The sequence below is a fragment of the Trematomus bernacchii genome, unplaced genomic scaffold, assembly GCF_902827165.1.
Source record: "Trematomus bernacchii unplaced genomic scaffold, fTreBer1.1, whole genome shotgun sequence".
NCBI classification, from domain to species: Eukaryota; Metazoa; Chordata; class Actinopteri; order Perciformes; family Nototheniidae; genus Trematomus; species Trematomus bernacchii.
The window spans coordinates 2,548,072-2,572,371 of record NW_022987477.1 but is presented as its reverse complement, the minus strand read 5'-3'; the positions used below and the strand labels follow the sequence as shown (position 1 = coordinate 2,572,371).

General features: G+C 41.6%; 1 protein-coding gene across 1 annotated transcript; it reads right to left on the bottom strand.

The window, feature by feature from the left end:
• Window positions 1-803: 803 nt before the first annotated feature.
• Window positions 804-23,134, bottom strand: drd3 (dopamine receptor D3). Its single transcript, XM_034150907.1, has 8 exons — window positions 23,063-23,134; window positions 20,505-20,834; window positions 14,975-15,087; window positions 12,745-12,881; window positions 8,526-8,719; window positions 5,840-5,905; window positions 3,313-3,664; window positions 804-1,053 (listed from the first exon to the last, which is right to left on the bottom strand). Exons 2-8 carry the CDS (start codon window positions 20,790-20,792, stop codon window positions 857-859), a joined length of 1,347 nt encoding a protein of 448 aa, XP_034006798.1. The 5' UTR covers window positions 20,793-20,834; window positions 23,063-23,134; the 3' UTR covers window positions 804-856.
• Window positions 23,135-24,300: the final 1,166 nt, after the last annotated feature.

Sequence of the window (24,300 nt, the reverse complement as noted above, 5' to 3'; positions counted from 1 at the left end):
AGCAATATTCAGACATACACATGGATAATAAGGACTGTGTAATACTGTGTGTATAAATAGCCTGGAAAGCCGTTTAATAATTTCTTTTATTTACAACACACAGTAGACGCAGTGTCCAGCTCAGATCTTCCCGACATACAGTTTACAATCCTAGCTCGATTTGTTAAGATCACAAAGCCCCTGCGTCAGCTCTAAATCACAGGGGGGTTTCGCCAATAAACCGACAATCCCTTTGAAAAAACACCTTTCCAATGAGCATTACATCAAAATCTCAATGTATATATTTTTTTTATTCTAATGAATCCACATTGAGCACAATGCTTCCACACCAAAAAATATGACAATCTTCAAGAATGATGGTGTCTTTTAGGGACAAATACAATCCTTCCAGCACAATCCAAGCGAACGCCCTTGAAACTTGATGTGTGCAAGAGGTGAGAGAGGGAGGTGCGTAACTTCAGTTAATCCACACACTGCCTTTGGACAAAGTGGCCCGCAGCTCTGCGACCTTATCAGTCTTGAAGCTTCATCTTTCTAGGTCCAAAGAGCTTTCGAACATGTGGATCGGATAGTCCCTTTTTCAAAGAGCAGCACAGATACTGTATGAGAGAAGAAAGTCCAACACCTTGTGCTATCAAAAAGACTATGTTTATTTAAGAGTAATACTGTTCCATTGAAGTCCAAGTACTGTTGAGGAAAAAGTCCTCTTGTGTTTGTATTTATTGCATTGCGTCTTTGTTTTTTTCTTGCTGCTCGAGTAAGGCAGGTTAAAAATATCTGCACCGTGGCCATCTGTTTTCACCGTTTCAGTAAGTGCACCACACTTAGTAATATCAATTTTTTAATATCCTGTCGCTCAGCAGCTGAGAATCTTGATAAAAGCCCGTCTGAACTCGATGTTGAAGGTGGTGTAGATAATAGGGTTGAGGGCACTGTTGACGTAACCCAGCCAGGTGAAAGCGCTGTAAAGCCCAGGAGGCACGTAGCATGTCCTGCAGTGGGTGTTCACTATGTGAGTCACAAAGAAGGGCAGCCAGCAGATGAGAAACACCCCTGGAGAGGCATGGAGAAAGGACGAAACACAAAAAGCACAAACAAAGTTGTAAGAAAATGTGTCTACTACAACATGCTAAAGACGTTAGCATGCTCAGCTAACTAGCTTACTACCAACAGACCCTTTCAAATCTCCATTTCAAAAGTGATATCATAAAGTATAACAATGTAAATGTCCAGTGTGTTAAATTTAGTAGAAAACAGTGGCCTTAAGCTAAGGCAATAACGCTAAAGCCTTCTCTTTAGCCAGAGTTTGGTTTGTCCGTTCTAAGCTAATGTAAATAAATGGCTAACTCCGCGAAGAGGAATACAGATAGGCTATGAAGGGCTCTTTCTAAGCTGACAAAAACAAAATTATTCTTAGTTTCAGGTGATAATACACAAATGAAAACATATTTGTTAATATCCAACCCAGTCTCACGGCATTTCGTGTAATTTAATCTATTGATTCGTGTTCACCAACACGATTTTCACATTTTTTTCGTGTCACACAGAACGATTTTAAATGCAATGTATTTCTATTGGTAGTATGTTTCGTGCCTGCAACACGTCTTTTTGTCCGGTCGGGTCTTGGAAGACCAGAAGCTGTGTGGTTCATAAAAACATGTTCTTACTCAATATCTTACCCTAAGCCTAACCCTATCCCTGAGTTTTTTTGCCGTCAGTGAGGAAAAGAAATGGAGCTCAGAGCCTCAGAATACTGACATCCGTATTTTTTTAAATGTCTTTTTCCTTCTAATTTGTTATTATTTACATTGCTTTTAAAATCGTTCTGTGTGACACGAAAAATAATGGCGAAATCGTGTTGGTGAACACGAATCAATAGATTAATTTCGTGACTATAACACGAAATGCCGTGAGACTGTGTTGCAATATCATATTCCATTTCTGCCAATAAATCCCCCTAAACCCCACACACTGGACTTTTAGGGAAGTTTGAATATGAGGTACTCGTTAGCATGCTGGACTAATTAGCCTATGACCAACAGTACAAACCAAATGTACTTCTAAAGTAATCTAATGGTGTATAACAATTAATATAGATAATAGCTAACTACAGTATATGAATGATCATTTGGGGTTACAGTTGATTTTAGAAAACATTCAAACAGTCAAAGGTAGAAAAAAAGCAAAAGAATCAGGTTTCTTAACCAACTCATAGCAGAATTTGAGATGAAATAACAATCAATGAACAGCCGAGGGCAGCAGCAGTTAGCCTGAATTGGTTTACTTTTATGCAAAATCAAACACCGACTACTTCGAAAAGTAACTATAAATGTTTAATCAGCGTCTCATTTCAAACTGCCTGTGAGTTGTGTTAGAAATCTCTACAGGCCTAGCAATTAAAACACTTTTGTTTCCCTATTAATCCATACTTTGGGACTTCATACCACTCTCACTTATTTTCCCAGGCAGCCATAGGACATTTTTTATATATAAACAACTATAAATGCTGCAGCATAGTAGAAAAACACATTAAATTCCAGCGCTACAATTGGGGTCACAGCTTCATGGCAATATCAGTGGATGTGGGAGTGGGATTACTTCTGTGTATGCGCCACAGTTTTCACCAACACCCGTGTAACGTAATGAGACACCTCTGATTACATTAATGTCAGAGAGATCCATACCGGGCCAGAGCTAAATTGTCCAGCCTCGTAGAAAGCTGGCTGATAATTGGAGCGTGTGGAAGCTGCGTCAGGAGCAGCGTCCGGAAGAGCTGTGTGTGTTTGGACTCACACTGGGAACCCAAAGCCAGCCAGACATTTCTGACAATTCAACTTGATTTATTGGGGCTCTGCAAAATATGCAGCAAATGCACACCGAGTGAGAAAATGTGCTGTTGCCATCACCTCCAGGAAGTAGACGGTACAAGCAGAAAAGACAATCAAAATGTTTAAGGAGTTGTAGCAGGGTAAGCAAGTCTACATTAAATTGCCTCTGCAGTTATACGCTTTATTATTATTATACTAGGCATTGATAGCCTGCTAATGCTCGGGCTTTAGCTGTGTATTATAGCCTGTTTGCACTCATGATGTTACTTTTTTGTGTGAACTGCACAATACTGTTTTAGGCTTAAGCGTACATTCAGAAATCGTGAAGCTGTGTAACGAAGTGAAGTCCATTTTATTACTTTTCATTCATACTGTAATAATAGAAATGTCAATATATGTATTTAGATCAATTTGGCCCGGACAAACATCACTAAGTGTTATGACCTTTACCCTTTCATCCCCACTCAAGACAATCTCCACTTACCCAGCACGATGGCCAGCATCTGAGTGGCCTTTTTCTCACGTGCGTGCATGCTCCTGAATCTTGAACTGTTGATTTGTGATTGAGCCGTCCACCGTACTGTCGTGTGCGTTCGTCCGTTTGACAGATCCTTCACCTCGCAGTTCCTCCTGACGGCAGGCCGGTCGTTCTGGTCGTCCTCCTCCTCCCCTCTCTCCGGCTCCATCTCGGTGCGACCGCAGGAGGCGTGGCTGAGGCTGTTCTGCGTGTCCACCGGAGGCAGACCGGAGTCCACGGGGTTCGTCTTCGGACGCTTGCGCCACAAACACTCTGACAACAGGTTGGGCTTGGAGGGACTTGAAGGCTCTACGCCCTGCTGTGGGACACAATAACACATGACAAAGATAAGCTGTGCAGTCAGAAAACATATTCTTCTAATCAAGTTTCATTTTTTCTATACTTTATTGTTACATTTTATTGACAACACAGCCCATTTAGTTTTGTAATTATCAACTGCACTGATAAATACATGTGCAATAACTTACTTACTGACTTGTTTAAACGTTTTACTGCCTTGACCGTATTGTTCTTGTATTTGTATGGTAATGTGTTTTGTAAGCGTACTGTTCAATGCTTGGATTTCGCTGCACTGTAAATCAATAATAAATGCGATTTGTATAGAGACTTAGTGATGTGATCAGGACATAAACAAACTGAGGTTGAGATGCCATTGTGTTTGCTCCTCTGTTCTTTAATTTAAATTGAATGTGGATTAATTCAATTAAAGTGTGTAGTGACAATAAAAGGAATCTAATCTAATCAATATATCCTCAGCGAATAGTCTCAAAATGGGATCACAAATCTGTGTCGATATCAGTCAAGTCTTTCTCCTCAGAAGAGGCTAGTAGATCCAGAAAATTCTCCATGGATTATGTAACAACCCTTTTCATGTGTAAGACCCATTTGCACCAGTATTTGTCTAAGTATATAGTATATATGCCAAGCACCAAATGGCAATATTCTGCTCATTTTCAGGTTACAGGTACATGCTTTAATGTTCAAAAAGGTCTTTACTCTTCTCAAACTGCCTGTGTTTGCCAACTACTTAATGAGGCAATGTGAAAAACTATGTCAGTGTTCTGAGATTGCCCCAAAAAAAAACAATACTTCTTTACTGGCTTACACTTTTCGGTCTGTTCAAAGACACTTTCATCTTATCCTGCTTCGACATCATAATACTAAAGCTTAGTGCTCCTTCAGTGAGTCTAAAGGAAGCAAGAGTATGACTCAGAACGTTTGATGTCCAATACGTCTTAGAAGTGTTGCGGTGTTCAGACAGATTCATAGCAATAGAGACTCCTTCGTGATCCTCAATGCCTAGTTTTTAAGTGACAGATGCAGTTAACATTGAGGAAACATCAGTGTGACGGTATCTGTAAATACAATATATCCTTCTTTTAGCAATTTACTTTTGAAAACTCAACAAATTCAGTAACAGCTCCAATGAGCCTTTTCCCCCTTGGAGCGATAATAAAAGTCATTAAATAGTTAGAAAGTATAATTTAATGTGTACTTTCAGTAAAGCCACAGTAACATACATTTTCAATCTTCTCTGACTTCACACATGACAGATTCCCTCTGCCTTTGAGCAGTCTGTTGATAATGCAGGTGCTGCAGTGCGTCACACACACCACACACACACACACACACACACACACACACACACACACACACACACACACACACACACACACACACACACACACACACACACACACACACACCACACACACACACACCACACACACACACCACACACACACCACACACTTTGGATAAGTATTCAGTATTCTTATCCACATTGTCAATTGTTGCCTTCTTTAGAATTATTAGTGATTCAAGATTAATTATTAAGTTAAATGAGGTACATAAGATAAAATAAATAAATAACTTTGACTTGATAATTTTGTTCACAGCATTGGACCTGTCCTCTAATCTCTACTAGAGTAAGATAAGTATGCATGTTTGGGTGTGTTACACTGCTGTAATGTACCTAATCTTGATATCCTTTTCATTACAAATTGGTACACACACACACACACGCACACACACACACACGCACACGCACACACACACACACACACACACACACACACACACACACACACACACACACACACACACACACACACACACACACACACACACACACACACACACACACACACACACACACTTCTCCCAGCTTTTGACCAGGTGACGAAATGCAAAGAGCCACGCTTCAGAATCACAATGTTCAGCTCCCTCTCAGAGCCCTGGGCTGCAGCCTCGTAGCGGAGCAGAAAACTCAAGTTTGCACGAACATACAAGCTGGCAGACTCACATGAAAAGCTAAAAACAGAACCTCTGTGCATGCAACCAAGTCACAAAACGCCAACACAGTCAATATGAGAGTTAGTCAGGCTGCGCTGCATTCAGCAAAACCAGAGCAGTGAAAGAAATGCAAGATTCTCACGGTCGGTTTGGATCTCGAGTTTAAAATAGCACCTACCACTTTGATCCTTATAGGGGACAGGTCCTGCTTTGCCTTGGGAGTCTCCTCTTGTAGACAGGTCTCCTAAAGGATGAGAAGGAGATATATTTATTTGTAAGGAAATGCTTAAACCATCCTTATCTCATCCCAACACCCCTACCCAGCACTTCACAGGTTTAGAAAGTCTTGATTATGCTTTACCATAGAGGGGGTTACACCAACAAGGTTTATTTTACACAGAAGTCATGATATAACTTTAAATCATGCTACAAGATACTTTAAAACTTTAACATTCAGAGAGAATCAATCAAAACTTCTCATTAAATGTCTTTGAACTTAAACCTTTTAAAAATGACTAGATTTTAGAGTTTGATTGAGCCAAAATTAAAGGAGGAATAATTAAAGGGGCCCTATTGTGCTTCATATTTGTATCTTCTGCGTTGACAGTGTGTGGGAGAGAAACTCCCTCTGAGGGAACACAGAGATTTTAGCCTCTGCAGACCATTTACATGCACTAAAAACTATACAGGAAATGGAAAAGCCCAAAGAGCATAATAAAGCCCCTTTATAGCCATATTGAATAAGATTGAGCCAACTAATTCATCAGTAAGCTACCCTTTCCGTATTAATTAAACTCTACTTAAACAGGGCTTACATGAATAGACTTGGATGGATTAACTAAACAGAAATTAGTTTTTAATCGTGCAACAGAGCTTACTTTTATGTGCTGATCAATTAATTTCCCTCCCTCTAATTAAAACAGATTTAGATAGAAAGGAAACCCAGCCTATGTATGTGAGAGGATGTTTTTATGAAACCTCCGACAAATCATGTGGCGTCTCCGTGTCACAGATATGAATTAAAATGCATGTCTTATACGTTTTAAATCCCTTTCACTTCTGAGCGGGACGCAGCGCGACTCCATTAGAGCTCCCTGCAGAAATAAAGATAAGTCTCTTTTGAAACAAGCTTCCTTCTACATATCAATATCCTTCAGCTGACTGAGTCACAGTCCTGTTATGATATTTCAAAACACGTTTCCATTGTAACCCCCTCAGCCTGATCTCCTCCGGGGCTTAGATCTCACAATGAGTGTCTGCACTCATGGATGAGATCCCAAACTGGGGCTCAACGACAACCCATCATCTGTAAAACGCTGTTAAATAGGAAGCTGGGAGTTAGTGTGCAATGGAGTGGACACATCTTGTGGGACCACATTGCACAGGAAGCTCCCATTGCCGCTGCTGTCATCCAATTAAATAATAGTGGCTTTTTATACATCATCTTGAAGAGACAAAGGATATACAGATGCACAGAACATGAACTGGTATCCTTGCCCTTAATAGATAAAGCCATCATTTTGATATCAACATTATCTTTGAAACATAACAGCCTTAGGGGTGAATAATATAGCAACGTACAAGAAGGTTAAAGCCATCATGAATGATAGATGTAACTGGGACAAACACAAGAGTGATGGACGTGATCAAAGACATGACAGGTGGAGGAGAAGGAGTGAGGAGAAGGAGGATAGGTACACGCCATATGAAGAAGCACTTCAATGAGAAGACATGATGCTTTGTATGGACTGGAATATAATTGGCTCTCAAAATAAACACCAAGAAGAGAAGCAGAGATATCCTTTTCTTTTATATGTAATTCACTATCTATCCATCACTGTGTGTATTCATTACTTTAAGGACAAAGGGCAGCACGGAGTACATTCCTATCTAATTAAATTGTCTATTTATAAGCAACTTGACAGCCTTTTTAATTAAGAACACTTCTCGTGTTTTCAGTGACAGCCATGTCAGCTTCTTATGAACCACGATACTGTTTTTCTATCCAGTTCATTTCATTGTTGTTCAGCAGAGAGTTATAGCTCTCACCCTGCACGTCAACGGCCTTGAACAGCTTTTCTCGCCTCCTTCTGTCATCTTTTCTGAACCCTTTTACCAACAAATACATTCAAATGTGAAAAAAAGGCTTCATCTTATGCAATTTGACTGAGTATTCGGAACAAAAGTGTTTTATTTTACTGCATCGGAGTCTAGTTATGAAGCTCTATAAAAGGTTTTCCCTGTCTGCCATAATATATAGAAGTACATTTTGATTTGCATGTCATTATGAGAATGAATAACGTGAATGAGTGTGAGTTAGGCAGAGGTGCATGGGAAATATAAAGCAGCACTCAGGAGAAAACCAGAGATTTATTTTTCAATAATCCGATCTAAAGGGTTTCATTTGAGTGGATAATAGAACTCAGCTCTGTATAATAAATCAGGGACCACTTTCTAATAAGACACCCTTTACAAAGCGTTTAGAAAGCCTTGCTGACAATGATTGATAACGCACAAAGCTGCATGTTTCTGCATCGTATTTATGAATCTCAACAGCGCAAATTACACATTTCTGTACGAGGGAGATTGATTGCAAGAGTTGGCCAGGATTCATTTGTATTCCCTTATTGTTTGCACATTTGTTGGTACACAACAAAAGAAAATTAAGTACTATCTAGCAGCGGTTTATGAAACACAAATCTTTGTTAGCGTTTGTCCTTGGCCTGTTCTGTCTCTTCCTCTGTTGTGGCTCCCTTCTCTTCCCCTACGCCTCACTTTGCTGTCATTTCATGTCTCAGAGTCATAAATGAACCGCAGTACCATAACTCAGCAGAGGTAATGAAACACTAACATAACGTCCTCACCACAGACGGTGCAGTGGAGCCCGGCTGCACTTTACGGCTGGCCTGACGGAAGATTATCCTCTTCCTCCTCATCCGGAGGAAGACGTAGATGCGGATGTAGACGAGCAGAGTGACGATGAACGGCAGGTAGAAGGACACCACCGAGGAGTAGATCACAAAGTCAGGGTTGGAGATGGAGCACACCAGCGGGTCATCTGAGTGAAGAACAAAGGATTAAAGGTCACCTATGATGCAAAATCCACTTTTCCATGTCTCTTCTACATCAACATGTGTCCCCTCTTCTTCATGTCTCTTCTACATCAACATGTGTCCCCTCTTCTTCATGTCTCTTCTACATCAACATGTGTCCCCTCTTCTTCATGTCTCTTCTACATCAACATGTGTCCCCTCTTCTTCATGTCTCTTCTACATCAACATGTGTCCCCTCTTCTTCATGTCTCTTCTACATCAACACGTGTCCCCTCTTCTTCATGTCTCTTCTACATCAACATGTGTCCCCTCTTCTTCATGTCTCTTCTACATCAACATGTGTCCCCTCTTCTTCATGTCTCTTCTACATCAACATGTGTCCCCTCTCTTCATGTCTCTTCTACATCAACATGTGTCCCCTCTTCTTCATGTTTCTTCTACATCAACATGTGTCCCCTCTTCTTCATGTCTCTTCTTCATCAACATGTGTCCCCTCTGTAGAAAGAGACTCTGAAAGTTTCAGGAAAAAAGATTCTCTCTCTTTTTGTCCTGATCCATTTCTATAAAAACCTGTCTGAAAATGAGCTGATCAGATTTTGGCCACTTTATGATGTCATAACGATGTTTTGTCTTGTGTAACCATTAGCCAATCAGCCCCCAAGGTAACCCCCCCCCACACCTTATCACCTGAATCTCCTCCTAGAGCACCATTGAGTTATTTTTAACCAAATCTCTCTCAGAGGGGCGTGGGGAGGGGCTCCTTATTTTCATCTAAAGTAACAGACAGAGAATCAGCACTTTGGAAACAGGGCTGAAACAGAGGGGATTATGGGATGCTGCAATGATCTGTTTGGTGTTTCAGCCAATCAGAGACAGGTTCTATATATATCTGAGACCTATAACATATTGATGAAAAACTGTATAATAGGGGACCTTTAATATGCAGAACACCCTATAAACGTCAGGATAGTAAAAGAGACAGAAGGCGTAATTTATAGATAACCTCTGACCCTGTTCATCTTGAGAATGACCTAGATGTCACTTCTAGAGATTACAAAATATGGAGTTTAGGGCCTTTTTCATTATTGCGGAGAACAGCACTTTTATGAATACACTCACAAAGGGCCACACTTAAGTATTGTAATAATTAAAGGGCCCCTATTGTGATTTTTTCCCCTTTCCTGTAGTGTCTTTTATAGGTTTGTGTGCATGTAAATGGTCTGCAAAGACTAGAATCCCACTCTCATCTTTTATTATTGTATTTCCCTTGGTTATACATCACAATCTTGCGCCGTAAGAAATGACCTTGATGACTTGTCCTGCATATTATCACACAGCAGTGAGGTGGGGATGTGATTGATTTGATGATTATTCTACCATTTATTCAGATTACGAGCCCATTTGATTTGACATAATAATAAGGTAGAGCCATATTTCAATCAAAAGCCCGAGCTAAATATCTATCAGTGAGTTTATAGTGCTGCAAATTGAAATTGGAAAAAAAAAGGGCCGGCTCTCTGCACAGCTGTGTGTGATGCAGGTCAGAGGCATGAACAAACTGAAGTGATTGGCCTCTCCACGGATGTTCCTGTGGATCAATAACCCCTCAATACAAAGAAAGATGGAAACCAGCACAGACACACACAATCTATTTCCAGTCACGATCCAAACCACGTTCAGTTTCTAGATGATTTTGTACTTTAATTGCACATTTTAGCTGCTGTTTTTCAATCCATTTCTTATGAGGGTTAATGAAGGACCCACTGTTCGCTCTTTCTAGTGCTGATTCGGGTTAGTTGCATACTGACAAAAAAAGTCTGCAATCACCAGCCATTGTCTAGCATTGATTGTGAGCAACCAAATGCTGCATCCCAGAGAGCAGCTTTACATTGTGTCCTCATTGTGTATGTGCAGTCATGCAATGGTGCTGCTGGCAATGTGAATTAAAATTGCTGCTTTTCTCTGTCTTGTTTTACAGTTTTGTTTCATTCTTCCTCACACAAACACAGAAGACCTTACTTCATCTGCATCTGTATTGTTCACAAACACGTGTGATACCAAAAAACCTCCCTCAGAATCATCCAAGACAAAACTAGAAGAAGAAGTCACCTGCACTTTCTATTATATTCTATTTTATTTTATTTACCTATACTATTTTTTCTGTGTTATTGTGTTGCACTGTTGGAGGAGCCTGTGACCTACAATTTTGAAAATACAAGCCTTGAATCCTTGAACATGAAACTTGAAACCTCATTTTGAAAGTTAGAAAAAGGAGACATGTTTCACCTGACTGGGAAAACGCAATTAGTATGTCTACTCCCTCCACAGATACATCTCTCAAAACAAACAGACAACTAAAAGTGAGACAGTCACATTTGGGAAAAAAACCTAGAAACATTTCTCCTGCAGTGCACTTAAAAAATATATTAAGTTCTGTAAAGCTGTGCATCATTATCAAGGGCACTTCGGACATTTAGTACTGCCGTTTAATAAGGTTTAGGCACTTAGAGGCAGGTTTAAAAAAATGGTCTAGACTGAGTTATTGTGACGTTTCAAATATTGTTCTGCTCATGTCCAGGTTCATATCAGTATGTAGTGTCTCTACTGTGACATGTCTCCATGCTTTAATGTTCAAAAAGCTCTTTATTTTTCTCATACTGCCTGTGCTGCAGCAACTCTTTTCGAGTGTGGGAGAGAACATACACAGATTTGAGCCTTTGCAGACCGTTTACATTCACAAAAACCTATATAAACACTGGAGGGTAGAGAAAACCCCAAAAAGCGCAATAAGGCCTCTTTAATGAAATGCCCCTCACCTTGTAGTGAATGCATTTAAAGCCTAATGTAGTACAAATACAAGTAGTCAGATATTCTGAATTTGTGTGACTTTGAAAGACAACTCCAAGGCGACAGCTTCTGCTGCTCCTCATGTCTAACCTGACACCAGATGGTTTGTTGCACTTGAGCATCTGAGGGGACATCATTGGAAATGATTTGGAACGGGGCAGTCAAAAACAACTTGGCAGGTGTTAACCACGCCCACAGCTGCCAGAGCTACACAGGATGTTGACTGCATGTCTTAAAAGTATTACTTGGAGCCTGACAAGATGGATGTGTACTCCTGTATGACCTTGAGATAAGGACATGTCTCTCAAACTCAACATGCAACAGCTTGTAATACAAACAAGCTCTCGGGTAAATCGTCAGTCTCGTCATGAGTTTTTTCAGTCAGGCTAGACCAGGGGTGTCCAAACTACGGCCCGTGGGCCAAATGCGGCCCGTGGCCCATTTTGAATCGGCCCTCAGCTAATTAAAAAAGTATAATGGAATATGGCCCACAAATAAAACGTGTTCTTGTACTTCTTAAATATATATGTGAACATATATTACACAGCAGTACTCATGTGTTAACGAGCCCACTTTTCAAATAAATTCAGTCAATTAAAGTCAACAAATCTTAAAAAAAGCCCAATAACTTAATTACATAACAAGCTTGAAATAGACCCTTCATATTTCCTCTAATAAGCTATCTGAGGCTTTTGTTTTAAGGAATGAGCTGCCAACAAAATGAATGAAACCCTATGGAGAGCTGAGATGTAGGCTGTTTTTTTCTTAAAGCATGTTCAAGTATCTAACCCTATTTGATTGATTTTGCTAACTTATAACTGAACTGATAAGGCAATATACCTCTAGTGAGTGGCCCAGCCCTTGGTATGTTCTTCTGTATGTGGCCCTCAGTGAAAAAAGTTTGGACACCCCTGGGCTAGACGTTAAACAACATGTTCTCAGGCTGAGTAGTACAGACCATGACACTCTGACATGCTAAATTAGTAGAATGCACCTTTAAATCCCGCATTAGATCGCATGCCATGTCCCACAGCTGACCCTAAAAGGCAAATACCCCTGACCCTGAATTTCCCAGTCACACGCTGCCTTTCGTGACTTGAATTATATTTTGCATCCTGCTAAAATGGACTCGCTGTGTGTGATGTGTCCGGACATTAAGATGGAGTCATTATGTTGACCTGACCTGTGGTGTTGAAACCAAACAGCAGCGGGCAGGAGACGGTGAAGGCCAGGACCCACACGGTGCCAATCATCACAGACACTCTCTTCTTGGAGCGATACGTGATGTTGTACAGGACGGGCATCACCACGGCTGTGTACCTGCAGGACAACACACACATTTACAGTCTGTCTCGCTGTGAGAACGAGAGAACATGGTGACATCTGAATGGAGACAAAGGTGCTGATGAAGTACAGGAAAAGGGAACAAATGCAGTGAGAAATTGAGTGCTTCCAGAAAAGCACTGCTGAGAGAAATTGGATAATATCAGGTGGAACAATGGAGCACCAAAGCAGGCACTTCTATTTAGAACAATTTGGGTATTCAGCAATAAAAGTGGAGCTGTGATTTAAGAGTTAATCAGCACACAGAACCCAAGAGTGTGTAATGAGCCCGGGAAAAATGGGCTCAGAAGGAGCAGCAATTACGCTGGACCCCGACCCAAAATGGATGTGATGTTATATGTTGCTTTGAGCCAACTGCCATCCTTGTTTGTCCTCATCAGACTAATTACACTGGCTGCCTTTCTGGGTAGAAATGCAGGGCTGAGCTGGGAGCGCAGGTATTCTCTGAATCACTGTGACCTCCTGATGTTAAAGGACGAGGAAAAAGTGAAGAAGACGAGAAATAATGTACGTGATGCATTGATCCAGTGCTGCTTTGAGTTACAGGATGAAAGAAGACTCTTCTGAGTGGAGACTGCAGTAAAAACCTGACCCGCGCTGTAAGAACAGACTCCTCACCTTCAAGTTTTAATGTAAGAACTTTATTTCAGTGTTTCCGCCTCCGATTCGCCCGGTTTGACTCTTTCCTTTTGAACAGGCGATAAATCCTCCCTGTTACGACTGCTGTGAGACGTTATAAATAAACAATGCTCTCACAAAGGTAATGCGTGCGTGTTGAACACTATCAATGACACAGAATGCCCCCGGAGATTCACTGAAATGTGGCACTTCACCAAGCGTGTGATACTGTAAAGGTGATGTGGCGACGTCTAATAATTCATTCAGAGAGGAACACGGGGCTTCAGGCAATAACTCCATCTCTCGGAAGCAGGTTATAATTATCAAATGTGTAAACAGACATAATGTACCTGCAGGCATGTCAAAATGTTCAATTAAGAATACAGAATATGGGTTTTACTGTACATGACGACATAGGCGGATTTTGCGGGGGGCAGGGGGGTCATTGCCCCCCCCTAGTGGCTGAAATATGTTACAGCATTACTACGTCAAAAACTGTTCCAATACAAATATTTTCGTATATCAATATTTTAATAAGGTAGGACACTCGTTAATAATATTGTAGCGTGTTCAAGTAACCAAGGGATATAGTAGTTATCAAATAAGTATAAGATGTGCACAGTTATGATAGGTTTTACAGTTATGTAATGCACTGTTGTTGGGGGGAGAGACCGCCCCTTCCATATGAGTGTACGGCGGGCATGGAAAAGTCATACTCAGTGCGGTGAGTGCTGGCTTTATTGCTACTGTATCCGTAGCACCCCATGCAATAGTTGGGACTGTGTACTGACGTCAGTAAAAAAAGGTTTGCCATGACGATGGCCTAAAGCAAAGCAAACTTTTGGTAACTTTGTACCTTACGTCAAAGCATGAGAAAGCCTTACTGCACACATTCATCCCCCATGACACATCCATGTAGGATTTTATGTTGAACTCTTGCCTGCAGGTTATAAGTTCGAGACGGTAGAGAGTAATTAAATATTAACCGTGACACAAGAAGAAAACCAAGCAAATAAATCATTTAAATACAGGACGCATATAGTAAAGTTCGGCTAATGCACGACACGGTTCCCTTCTGCACTTATGCAAACAAATCCGCAGAAATAAGACGCATGAAAAGCCTGAGTCTGAACCTAAAACTTGAGATAAAAACCCACACAGTGTTCAGAAAATTCTCTATCTGTTCCTCACTGAGTCTCAGTCTGTCACACACTGATGCAGAAAGATACACACAACTATCAAGAGGATTTGAACAAGATGGGGAAAGAGCGTCTTCCACCACGAGAGCGTTGATAAATCTATGAAGTGAAGTGAAGAAAAGAGCAAGAGGGGGAAATATGGAAATCTCACGGGATGACATTTATACTGGAGATGTCACGGCAGATATCAGTCGACATACACACACATTACACACACATTACACACACATTACACACACATTACACACTCACCTGTCAATGCTGATAGCACACAGGTTGAGGATACTGGCGGTGCACATCATCACATCCAGCGTGACAAAGACGTTACAGTAGAGCCGGCTGAAGAGCCAGGCCCCGCCGACCACCTGCAGGACAGACAGGCAGATTATCAACGCACATGTTTCTCTTGGACTTATTCAGCGTCGTGACACACCTACTGAGCGCACAGAAAAACACACCTGCACATGTGACAGAAAGGCAAGAAAGAAGGAAAACAGTTGGGCTATGATACAAGTGAGGGAAAAAGAAGATCAAGCTGCCAGAAATACATTCACCCCGATATATTACATTTAAAAGGGACATATTCTGCTGATATTCAGGTGTATATCAGTATTTAGTGTCTCTACTTTAAAGAGTCCTCTCCTGCTGATGTTCAGGTGTATATCAGTATGTAGTGTCTCTACTTTAAAGAGTCCTCTCCTGCTGATGTCCAGGTGTATATCAGTATGTAGTGTCTCTACTTTAAAGAGTCCTCTCCTGCTGATGTTCAGGTGTATATCAGTATGTAGTGTCTCTACTTTAAAGAGTCCTCTCCTTCTGATGTTCAGGTGTATATCAGTATGTAGTGTCCTTACTTTAAAGAGTCCTCTCCTGCTGATGTTCAGGTGTATATCAGTATGTAGTGTCTCTACTTTAAAGAGTCCTCTTAGCCTATCTCGTACAATGTGTTGGAGCGCTAGCCAATAGAAGCGCAAGTGTGATGTCGTGATGTCCCCTTGTTGTGGAAGTAAACAAAGGAGGTGTTTCATTTGAGCCTTTTACAGACCATTTACATGCACATCCATTATAACACACTACAGAAGAGGTTAAACCCCACAAAGCATACGAGGACCCCTCTAAAGATTAATGCTAATAGGGATTTTAATAAAGCTAATTTGTCTTTTCAATATCTTTGTCCCTTGTTCTTCTTGTCAAACGAGCTGCAAGTGTGTGGATGTTGTGTGATGGATAACCCACACATGTTGTTAAACCTAATTACCGTGAAAACATTTTCAATTTCCAGAAGACACTGACCCCCCCCCCCCCCCCCCCCCCTCCACAGTAAAGCGATAACACCTCTAACCCAGTGCAGTCCTGCTGAGGCCGACAGGCTTTCACTCAGGCTCCATAATGCCTGCTAATAACTGTCTGACAAAGATAAATTGGATCCAAGCTCCATCCCCTGACTGCTGATTCTCCTCAGCCCGAGAAGGGAATTAACGCCAACCTCCACAGGCAGGCGGCAGGCACACAAGGGAATTGGGAACACAATCACATGTACAGAGAGAAACACATATTTAGACTTCCGACTGTGGAAACATTCACTGTCAACTCTCCGAAGCCTAAACATTTTGTATTATATTTGTTTAAAACATCGCAAAAAACAATGAATAAATCACAAGCTTTGACGGACAAAAGAAAACAATCTATGGCTGTTAAAGAAATGGGAACATTGTCCTGTCTTTTCAAATGTTTCACAAAAAACAATCTCAACCCGCCTACAAACAATACACTTTTATATTAATCCACATTACTTTCATTGAATAGGCTCCGAGCGTCTGAAAAGCATACAGACGAAGGATTGGTTTATGAAAGTGCTTGCTATCGATCCATAATGCATGTCACAAAGGAAATAATGGAGCGTCAAAAAGTGAGACATCCTAAAGCGTCAAAAAGTGTGAGACATCCTACAGCCGTATTCTATGGAAATAAATCAAATAGACTGTACACAATGAGTTTGTAGTCTCACTATAAGGAAAATATTCTCTATTTGGAAGTCCAATGCATCTCCTCGTGAGGACATTTGGTCCTTTCAAGTATAGAGCACAAATACAAACAACACATTTACACTCGTTTTAACACGTTCACCCCCTCACACTAAAAGGCTGCGGCACACATGTGGGCACATATTGAACATTGTGTGCCGTGTGGGAATATGAGGGTGACTCACACTTCAGAACGACTGTGTTTAAGAAGCACTTAAGAGCGATGAATTTCTCGGTAAAAAGAGACAGCGGGAGCGCAGCTTGTTAAGAGACTGCAGCTGGAGAGGATCTGTCAGAGTGTTTACGCTGTTTTACATACAATTAAACTTGTATATTAATAATAAATCAGGGTTGGGCGGTACTTTAAACTGATTATGTTTTCTAGTTAGATGTAAAAAAATCTTAGCATCACAATATAAAAATAACCTGATTACTTTCTGTTACTTTTGGATAATATCAAATGCAATGTGTCCTCTGCTCAGAGATTTTGTGTATAGGAAAATCTTTATTATGTAATTATGTAATCTGTTACTCCCTAAACCTGCATATAATACTACTTTTTCGGATATAATCATGAAGGAGATGCAACTTTTTGAGCTATCTTTCTTCACAAAAGTTGGACCTTTGTGTCGCTTTATCTTAAATTCACTGTCAGATGAATATATAACAAAAATACGGATACATTTTGACCTGAAATAATCTCCAGACAACAAATGGAGATGCTGCTGTAGTCAGGAAACACATTTGCTCCTCAGGATGTATTGTTCAAAGTGAGCACTTAGTCATTACTGCCAATGCAACCACTTCCTTCAAGTACAAGTCATACATCAGCAGAACCATCCAGGGATAAGGTATAGCTTGCTCAAGGGCACATGATTAGTGCCTGCTGCAGGAATGGACAGGAGATACTCGGTCACTTTTACAGCACAATCACACCTGCAGAAGCCAACCAGCAACCCTGTGGTCACAACAAGCTAATCCCCATCCATCAGATTACAGCCTGCGGGCGGCGGTGCGTTCACTGCCAGTTTTGGGATTTGAAAGTCTTTGCCTTGGTCTCAAATGCTTTTTCCCAGATACATATTACTGACCTTTACATTCCTGCTAAATTATGAAATAGTGTACCTTTGTGTCATCTTCTCATGACTCATTCCTTATGGGATTTTAAACCCTTTGAATCTGAAACAAAAAACGCTGTAGCTGCATGACTGCCTGCAGAGACTCATGACTGATTCTTGGCGAGGTTCCCGGCTACCTTAATTCACCTTTCATAGGATATAATCATGTTTAATTTGTCAGATTCTGCTCACTGAGAATGTTAATTATTTTTTTTTTTAATGGTTGACCTGCTGCTGAATCTTCTGCTCACTGTCAGAAATAGAGCTTTTTGCTGACAGTGAGCAAACGTTGGGCAGCAGGGCGGCTGCTTGTTAAACATTACTTGACTTCAACCAGAGGATTTTCAGACGTCATGTGGGCAAACACCTGCCCTCGAGCAACTCACTCAGTTACCCCCCAAGATTAAAGGATGGCATTACACACCCACACACCCAATCATGGCCCCTCTGCAGTGTATCTTCCGCGTGCTGAATATTACTTTGATGAAATGCGGATGCTCAGAGTCACGTCTTCGGTACAAGTAATGGAGTTTCTGGAGAGAAGGATGTGAGCTGAGAAAATGAACAATTACCACTCGAGTATGAATCTTTAACGTGCAAATACGAATTAACAGCAAACATACATTTCAATTTGCCCCTTGCAGTTGCTTCAACATAATTTGAAGCGCAGCCAATTAACCAAAGACAATGAAGTTGTGTTAGTATTCAATATGTGCTATAGCAATTATGTTTAATCTACAATAATGACAAAACACAATCGTGACCACATTTTATCATCATTATCTTCTTCCCATCACCCACGCCCTTGTCACTAGATAATAAATTCCTAATGATCCTAATCTGTTGTGAATTTAGCTCAATTTTCTTGTTTTCTCTCCAACGTCGGCTACTCACTGCCAAGCATCTGAATATGAATCTCTTCCACAACCTCTCTGCTTTCTCTACTTTCTCACCCTGCTTCCCTTCAGTGATTCCCAAAAGCCAAGTGGATAAACCTCTTGAAATACATGCCGGAGTAAAGGTCTATATTATTAGCAGATATGAATGGATAAACAGCAGAAATAGCAAAAATGCTACACAAAGCTAAAAAGTCGATACTAGCTTAAAGCTAAAGGAATAACTGTTGAAATGGATAAACGTAATGAATTAAAAACGTTGTTAGTTGCAAAATCTTAAAGGTCCCATGACATGGCCATTTCTACTGATCAAAATTCCATTGTTGAGGTCTACTAGAATAGATTTACATTGTTCAATGTTCCAAAATCACATTGGTTTCTCATACAGCATCTCTGTATAGTATGTGTATTCACTCTCTGTCCTACACGGCTTGTTGGAGCTCCTGCCCCCCCCTTCCTTTGAGCCCACTGTGCTCTGATTGGTCAGCTCGCCCACTCTGTTCTGATGAGTCCACCACCGTGACAGCGGAACATCAGTGTTTATGTGTTACAATGGCGTTTGTTAGCAACCAGAAAATGACCCCAGTAATGACAAACAGATGGGAATGCTGCGTGGGGTCTGGGTGCCGTGTTGGCGGGACGTTGCGGGGCTCGCTGCTGTGAGGAGCTGGATTACTGGTGTAGTTTCCTGGTTGCTGGGTGGGGTCTGCGAGACAGCGAGACACGCGGAACTAAGCCTGAGCACATACACACACTCTGAGCCGCGGCTGAGAAAAGATAAGGCTGAGTGAGTGTGTGTGTGTGAGGAGCGGACCAATCCGCGGAGCCGTTACGTCACTACGACCAGGAAGAAAAAAATGGAAAAAGAAAAATCTCCAACGAGGCGTTCTGGGGCAGCATAGACAGGTATTTTCTGTGTTAGAGTTTTACTCGCTACAGGGTGTACTTTGAGGGGTTGTGACTTTGCAGACCGTTTACATGCATAAAAAGCTACATAACACAAGGGGACGGGTAATAACCAGAAAAGCATGACATGGGACCTTTAAACAAAAGTAATAGATGTTAGCTATGAGGAGGAAACATGGTTGAAACATTGCTAATAGTATTTTGGATTAGCTCTATTCAGGCTAGGGGCTCGTGGTCTAAAAAGCAAAGGAAGAACTGAGGGAAATAGCTGCATGCTGTAACTTATGATCCAGAACTGTTTGTTTTAAATGTTAAATGACATGTTAGAGAAAAAGCACACTGCCTAATCCATAAAAAGATCCTTATCAACAATCTGAAACAACCAACAATTATGTGTCAGCACTATTTTAAGTGCTGAGGTCTGAGACAAAAACAGAGTCAACAAACTGAAGTGCTTTAGTGCTTGTTCAACAGAGGGAGATATAGACAGGACCGAGGTCGACCTGGGCATTATCACTAAGTTAGGGCAATGGGAAAACTGTAAGATGTAGGAAACCTGAGGCAATGAGACACTGAAAACACACAACATACAGACCCCCTGACCTCCTCACATCCAGGTGCACGGCCCAGGGCATCACCAGGGAGTTAACTTATTTAGAGCACTTCTTTGCCACATTTTGCCAAATCCCTGATATTTATAGTAAGCTAAACAAAACCCGCGTGACCCACAGGTCAACCCGGGTCGACCTGGGCATCATCACTAAGTTAGGGCAATGGGAAAACTGAGACAATGAGACACTGAAAACCACTCAACATTCAGACCCCCTAAGCTCCTCACCTCCAGGTATACGGCCCAGGGCATCACCAGCGAGGCCACCAGCAGGTCGGCCACAGCCAGGCTGACCACCAGGTAGTTGGTGGTGGTCTGCAGGGAGCGCTCCCTCACCACGGCTATACACACCAGTACGTTTCCAAACACGATGGCCAGGATGAGCAGGGAGTAGAGCATGGCGTAGTAGTTACGCTCATCCTGCTCTGACGCCTCTGAGCTCTCGTTCCTCTCCGAGTCCCACCACAGGCGGTCCGTTTCGTTCCAGACCCGCTCTGCACTGCTAAACATCGCCATGGAGACGTCCCGGTGACATGGGAGATGAGATGTTCGGCAGACCTACCAAAGGGAGAGAGCAGAGATTAGTGTTTATCCATTCATCACACAACCTACCCTCTATCGGTTCCTCTCACATCTCTTTAGATCACTAATAACCATTAATTAAAAGTTGATAATAAAAAATAACTTATTTACATAACAAGCTTGAAATATACCCTTCCTATTTCCTCTTATTATAATCAATCTGAGGCTCATGTTTTAAGGAATGACCTGCCAACAAGATAAATGAAACCCTCTGGAGAGCTGGGATGTAGGCTGTTTGTTTTCATAAAGCATATTCAAGTAACAAGCATAATTTATACATTTGATTGATTTTGCTGACTTATAACTTAACTTATTGAGGCAATATACCTCTAGTGAGTGGCCCAGCCCTCCGTATATTTTTATGTATGTGGCCCTCGGAGAAAAAGGTTTGGACACCCCTGCTTTAGTTTAAAGGGAAACACATTTGCCATCAATGCAAGGCAAGTTTATTCATATAGCACCTTTCAACACGAGGCAATTCAAAGTGCAAAAACAGCATTTAGAGCATTAGGAAATAGTGCAGCTGAGATGTGAAACGTTCAATTAAAAGCAGCGGCAGAGAGAAAAGTCTTCAGCCTGGATCTGTTAGTAAGAGTTGCAGCGGACACAAAGGATTCTGTTAGTTTGTTCAAGAAATATGGAGCATAATAACTGAACGCTGCTTCTCCATGTTTAGTTCTGACTGAAAGCAGACCCGTCCCAGAAGACCTGAGAGTTCTGGATGGTTCATATAGAGATCAGAAATGTATTTGGCCCTAAACCATTCAGAGGTTGGCGGCAGCATCATTTCAGGTCGAAGGCCCGCTGGGGAACATCTCTAGGCTCCTTTAGTAACATTAGTCAGATAGACTAATGCATAAAACAGCTGAAAAGCATCCCTGCAGGGGTGTTCCTTGCAGTATACACTTGCTCAAGTGCTTTTCCCCCCCCTGCTGATTGAGAAATGAAGCAAATATCGATGCCTCCTGAAGCTCCTTGGATTCTACAGATAAGGAACTCGATAAAAGACTCAGCAGAGATGAATGCTCTTAACAGCAAACTTCCTCAGCGCCATTCAGTCAGCCTCTCAGATGTAGAGTGTTCCTTCCTGACTTCTAATACAGCAAACTCCAAAAGCAGAGATGGTAACTTTAATGAGGGGCTGGCAGTTTGCCTTTGAGCAGTGTCAGGGAGGTTTGCTCATGAGGGAGTGGTATTAAGCCCAGTCTAGGAGGTCTGGTTGGCTGCCATCCCGGCTCTGCTCCTCGCAATCCATCCTCCCTGGCCTGAATCCACATATCATTGCTGTTAGTGCTCACACCTGTGTCTGCATGTTCAACAAACTGATCCATCTCATGCAGTCTCTCTTCCTGCGACAGAAATGAAGAGGAAGAAGCTGAGATCATTTTTAGACCTGGCTCGAACCCAGTAAGGCTTTTTAAAGATTTTCTCAGTCTGTTACTCCACTCAATGACTCCAGTGTCATTATCAACAAGAGAGGAAGCAGAAACAGCCACCGATACCCATCCTATTGAAGCCTCCGGATAGGAGTGAGTTCATCAAATTGAGGTGTGACAGGTCACCAGGATGGCAAATCATAAAACCACAAACACATTCATTTACATCCAGCGGCACTTGTTATGTGACACAAAGCTATACCGAGTGCTCCAGTGAATGGTTTGTTTGTATATTGTAACTCAAGTGGAAATTGAAACTGATTCCCCTTGTCTGAATGGACCCTCAATTGCAAGCGTGTGTGTGTGTGTGTGTGTGTGTGTTCTGCAGCCATAGAAATTGGAAGGAGGTTGTTAGTGTATTCAAGATGTAACTATAATGATATCAATATTAGGCTTATAATGAATGTAGCATCAAGCAAATCAATTTACTCAGGTCTTTGCAGCCTAGATCAATCATTTGGTATTTTATCTCTTCCAAAATTGCAATGCCAAGGAAGATTAATTTGCGCAAATCTAACCCTAATCATTAAATTCAATGAAATGCCCGAGATAGAGCCCCTTATCAGGCTCAATTATCACGCCTCGAGATCAAACACAGTCCAGTAACAGAGGGATAATTGCAATGATCACCTTTCAGAGCGCACACACAATACAAAAAAGCAAAAAAAATCGGCAGATAAGAATTTCATTTAAAAAACAGTAACAAGAAAACTTCACACAGGCTTTTAAGGTGGATTTAGTGTGTGTAAAGTAAACAGTCTTACATACCTGTTACTGTTTCCCAGTTGAGAATTCATCAGATGCCATCGAGAAAAAGCATCCTCCAGGCAGAGGGGAAAGTTATCCGGTTATCGCGCCCAGCCCCGCGCGGGAGGAGCGCTCGTGCCATTGCGCACAGCGGTCTGTGAATGTGGGAAGCTCCAAATGAACCACTGACTATCTACATTCGCACCAACCCTGTGTGGCTGTGTGGCTGTGTGGCTGTGTGAATGTCGGTAACACGTGTTGAGCGTTTTATTTTTTGTACACTTTTTTTGCAGGCTCATGACGCGAGAGGCACGCGTAATTGTGGAGACGTCAGGTGTCTCCCTTTTAGATGCGCGTTTAGGGCCGCAGTGGCAAATGAAGGTGACTTATTATTACAACCCAAAGAACAGTTCAATGCCAACGTTGTTTTTTTCACGTAAATTAACATTTTCTATGATACAACAAATAAGAATATGTCTGAATGTGTTTCAGTCCTGCCCCACGGCTGAAGTCCTTAACCTGACCCTGAACCAGTCTGGGTTGCTGGAAGTGACATCATAACACAGGATCAGTATAACCTACAGAGCTTAAAAGGAGGTCAGGCTAGTCTATGCATATAATTATCTATACTGGTATCCCACACAACCCCTTTTTACACAAGAAAAAACACAAAAGCCCACTGCAGATAAGAAGTACATACAGCAAATATCACAATCCCAGCCACTGTGTTCTGTTCCTCTATCTCCAACATGGCATTTTAAGATAAGAGCGAAACCCCCTGCAGGAGCTGAGCACACTTCAATGGGAAGTGTTTGAGTGCAAAGAGTCCAATTTATTCATCAACATCAGAGACAATTCTATAGACCTTTGTGTTCTTACATTATCCATCATTAGGGTGGCAAATGAAAACCACATGTTTCCAGATATTGCTATTTTTAACCAATGCACTCACTGTGCCTCCCATGAAGTGCATCTTTTAAAAAGGCCGTGAGCAGCAGGAGGGTGATGATCTGTTCGACGTCGCTGCAGCAGCTGACAAACAGCCCTAACGGATAATTTGTCTCACTACCAAGCTGAAGTCGGTTTGTGCTTTAACTTACGCTAAAGTGTCCAGATGTCCTTGGAAATGTCAGCCATCCTTCTTCTCCACAGCTGCACGCAGGTTAATATCTCCTGTGAGCAGCAGCTGCAGCGAGGAGAATCCTAATACACACTGCAGCTGGCGTGAATCCATACATTAGAAACTTGTCAGAAGTGAT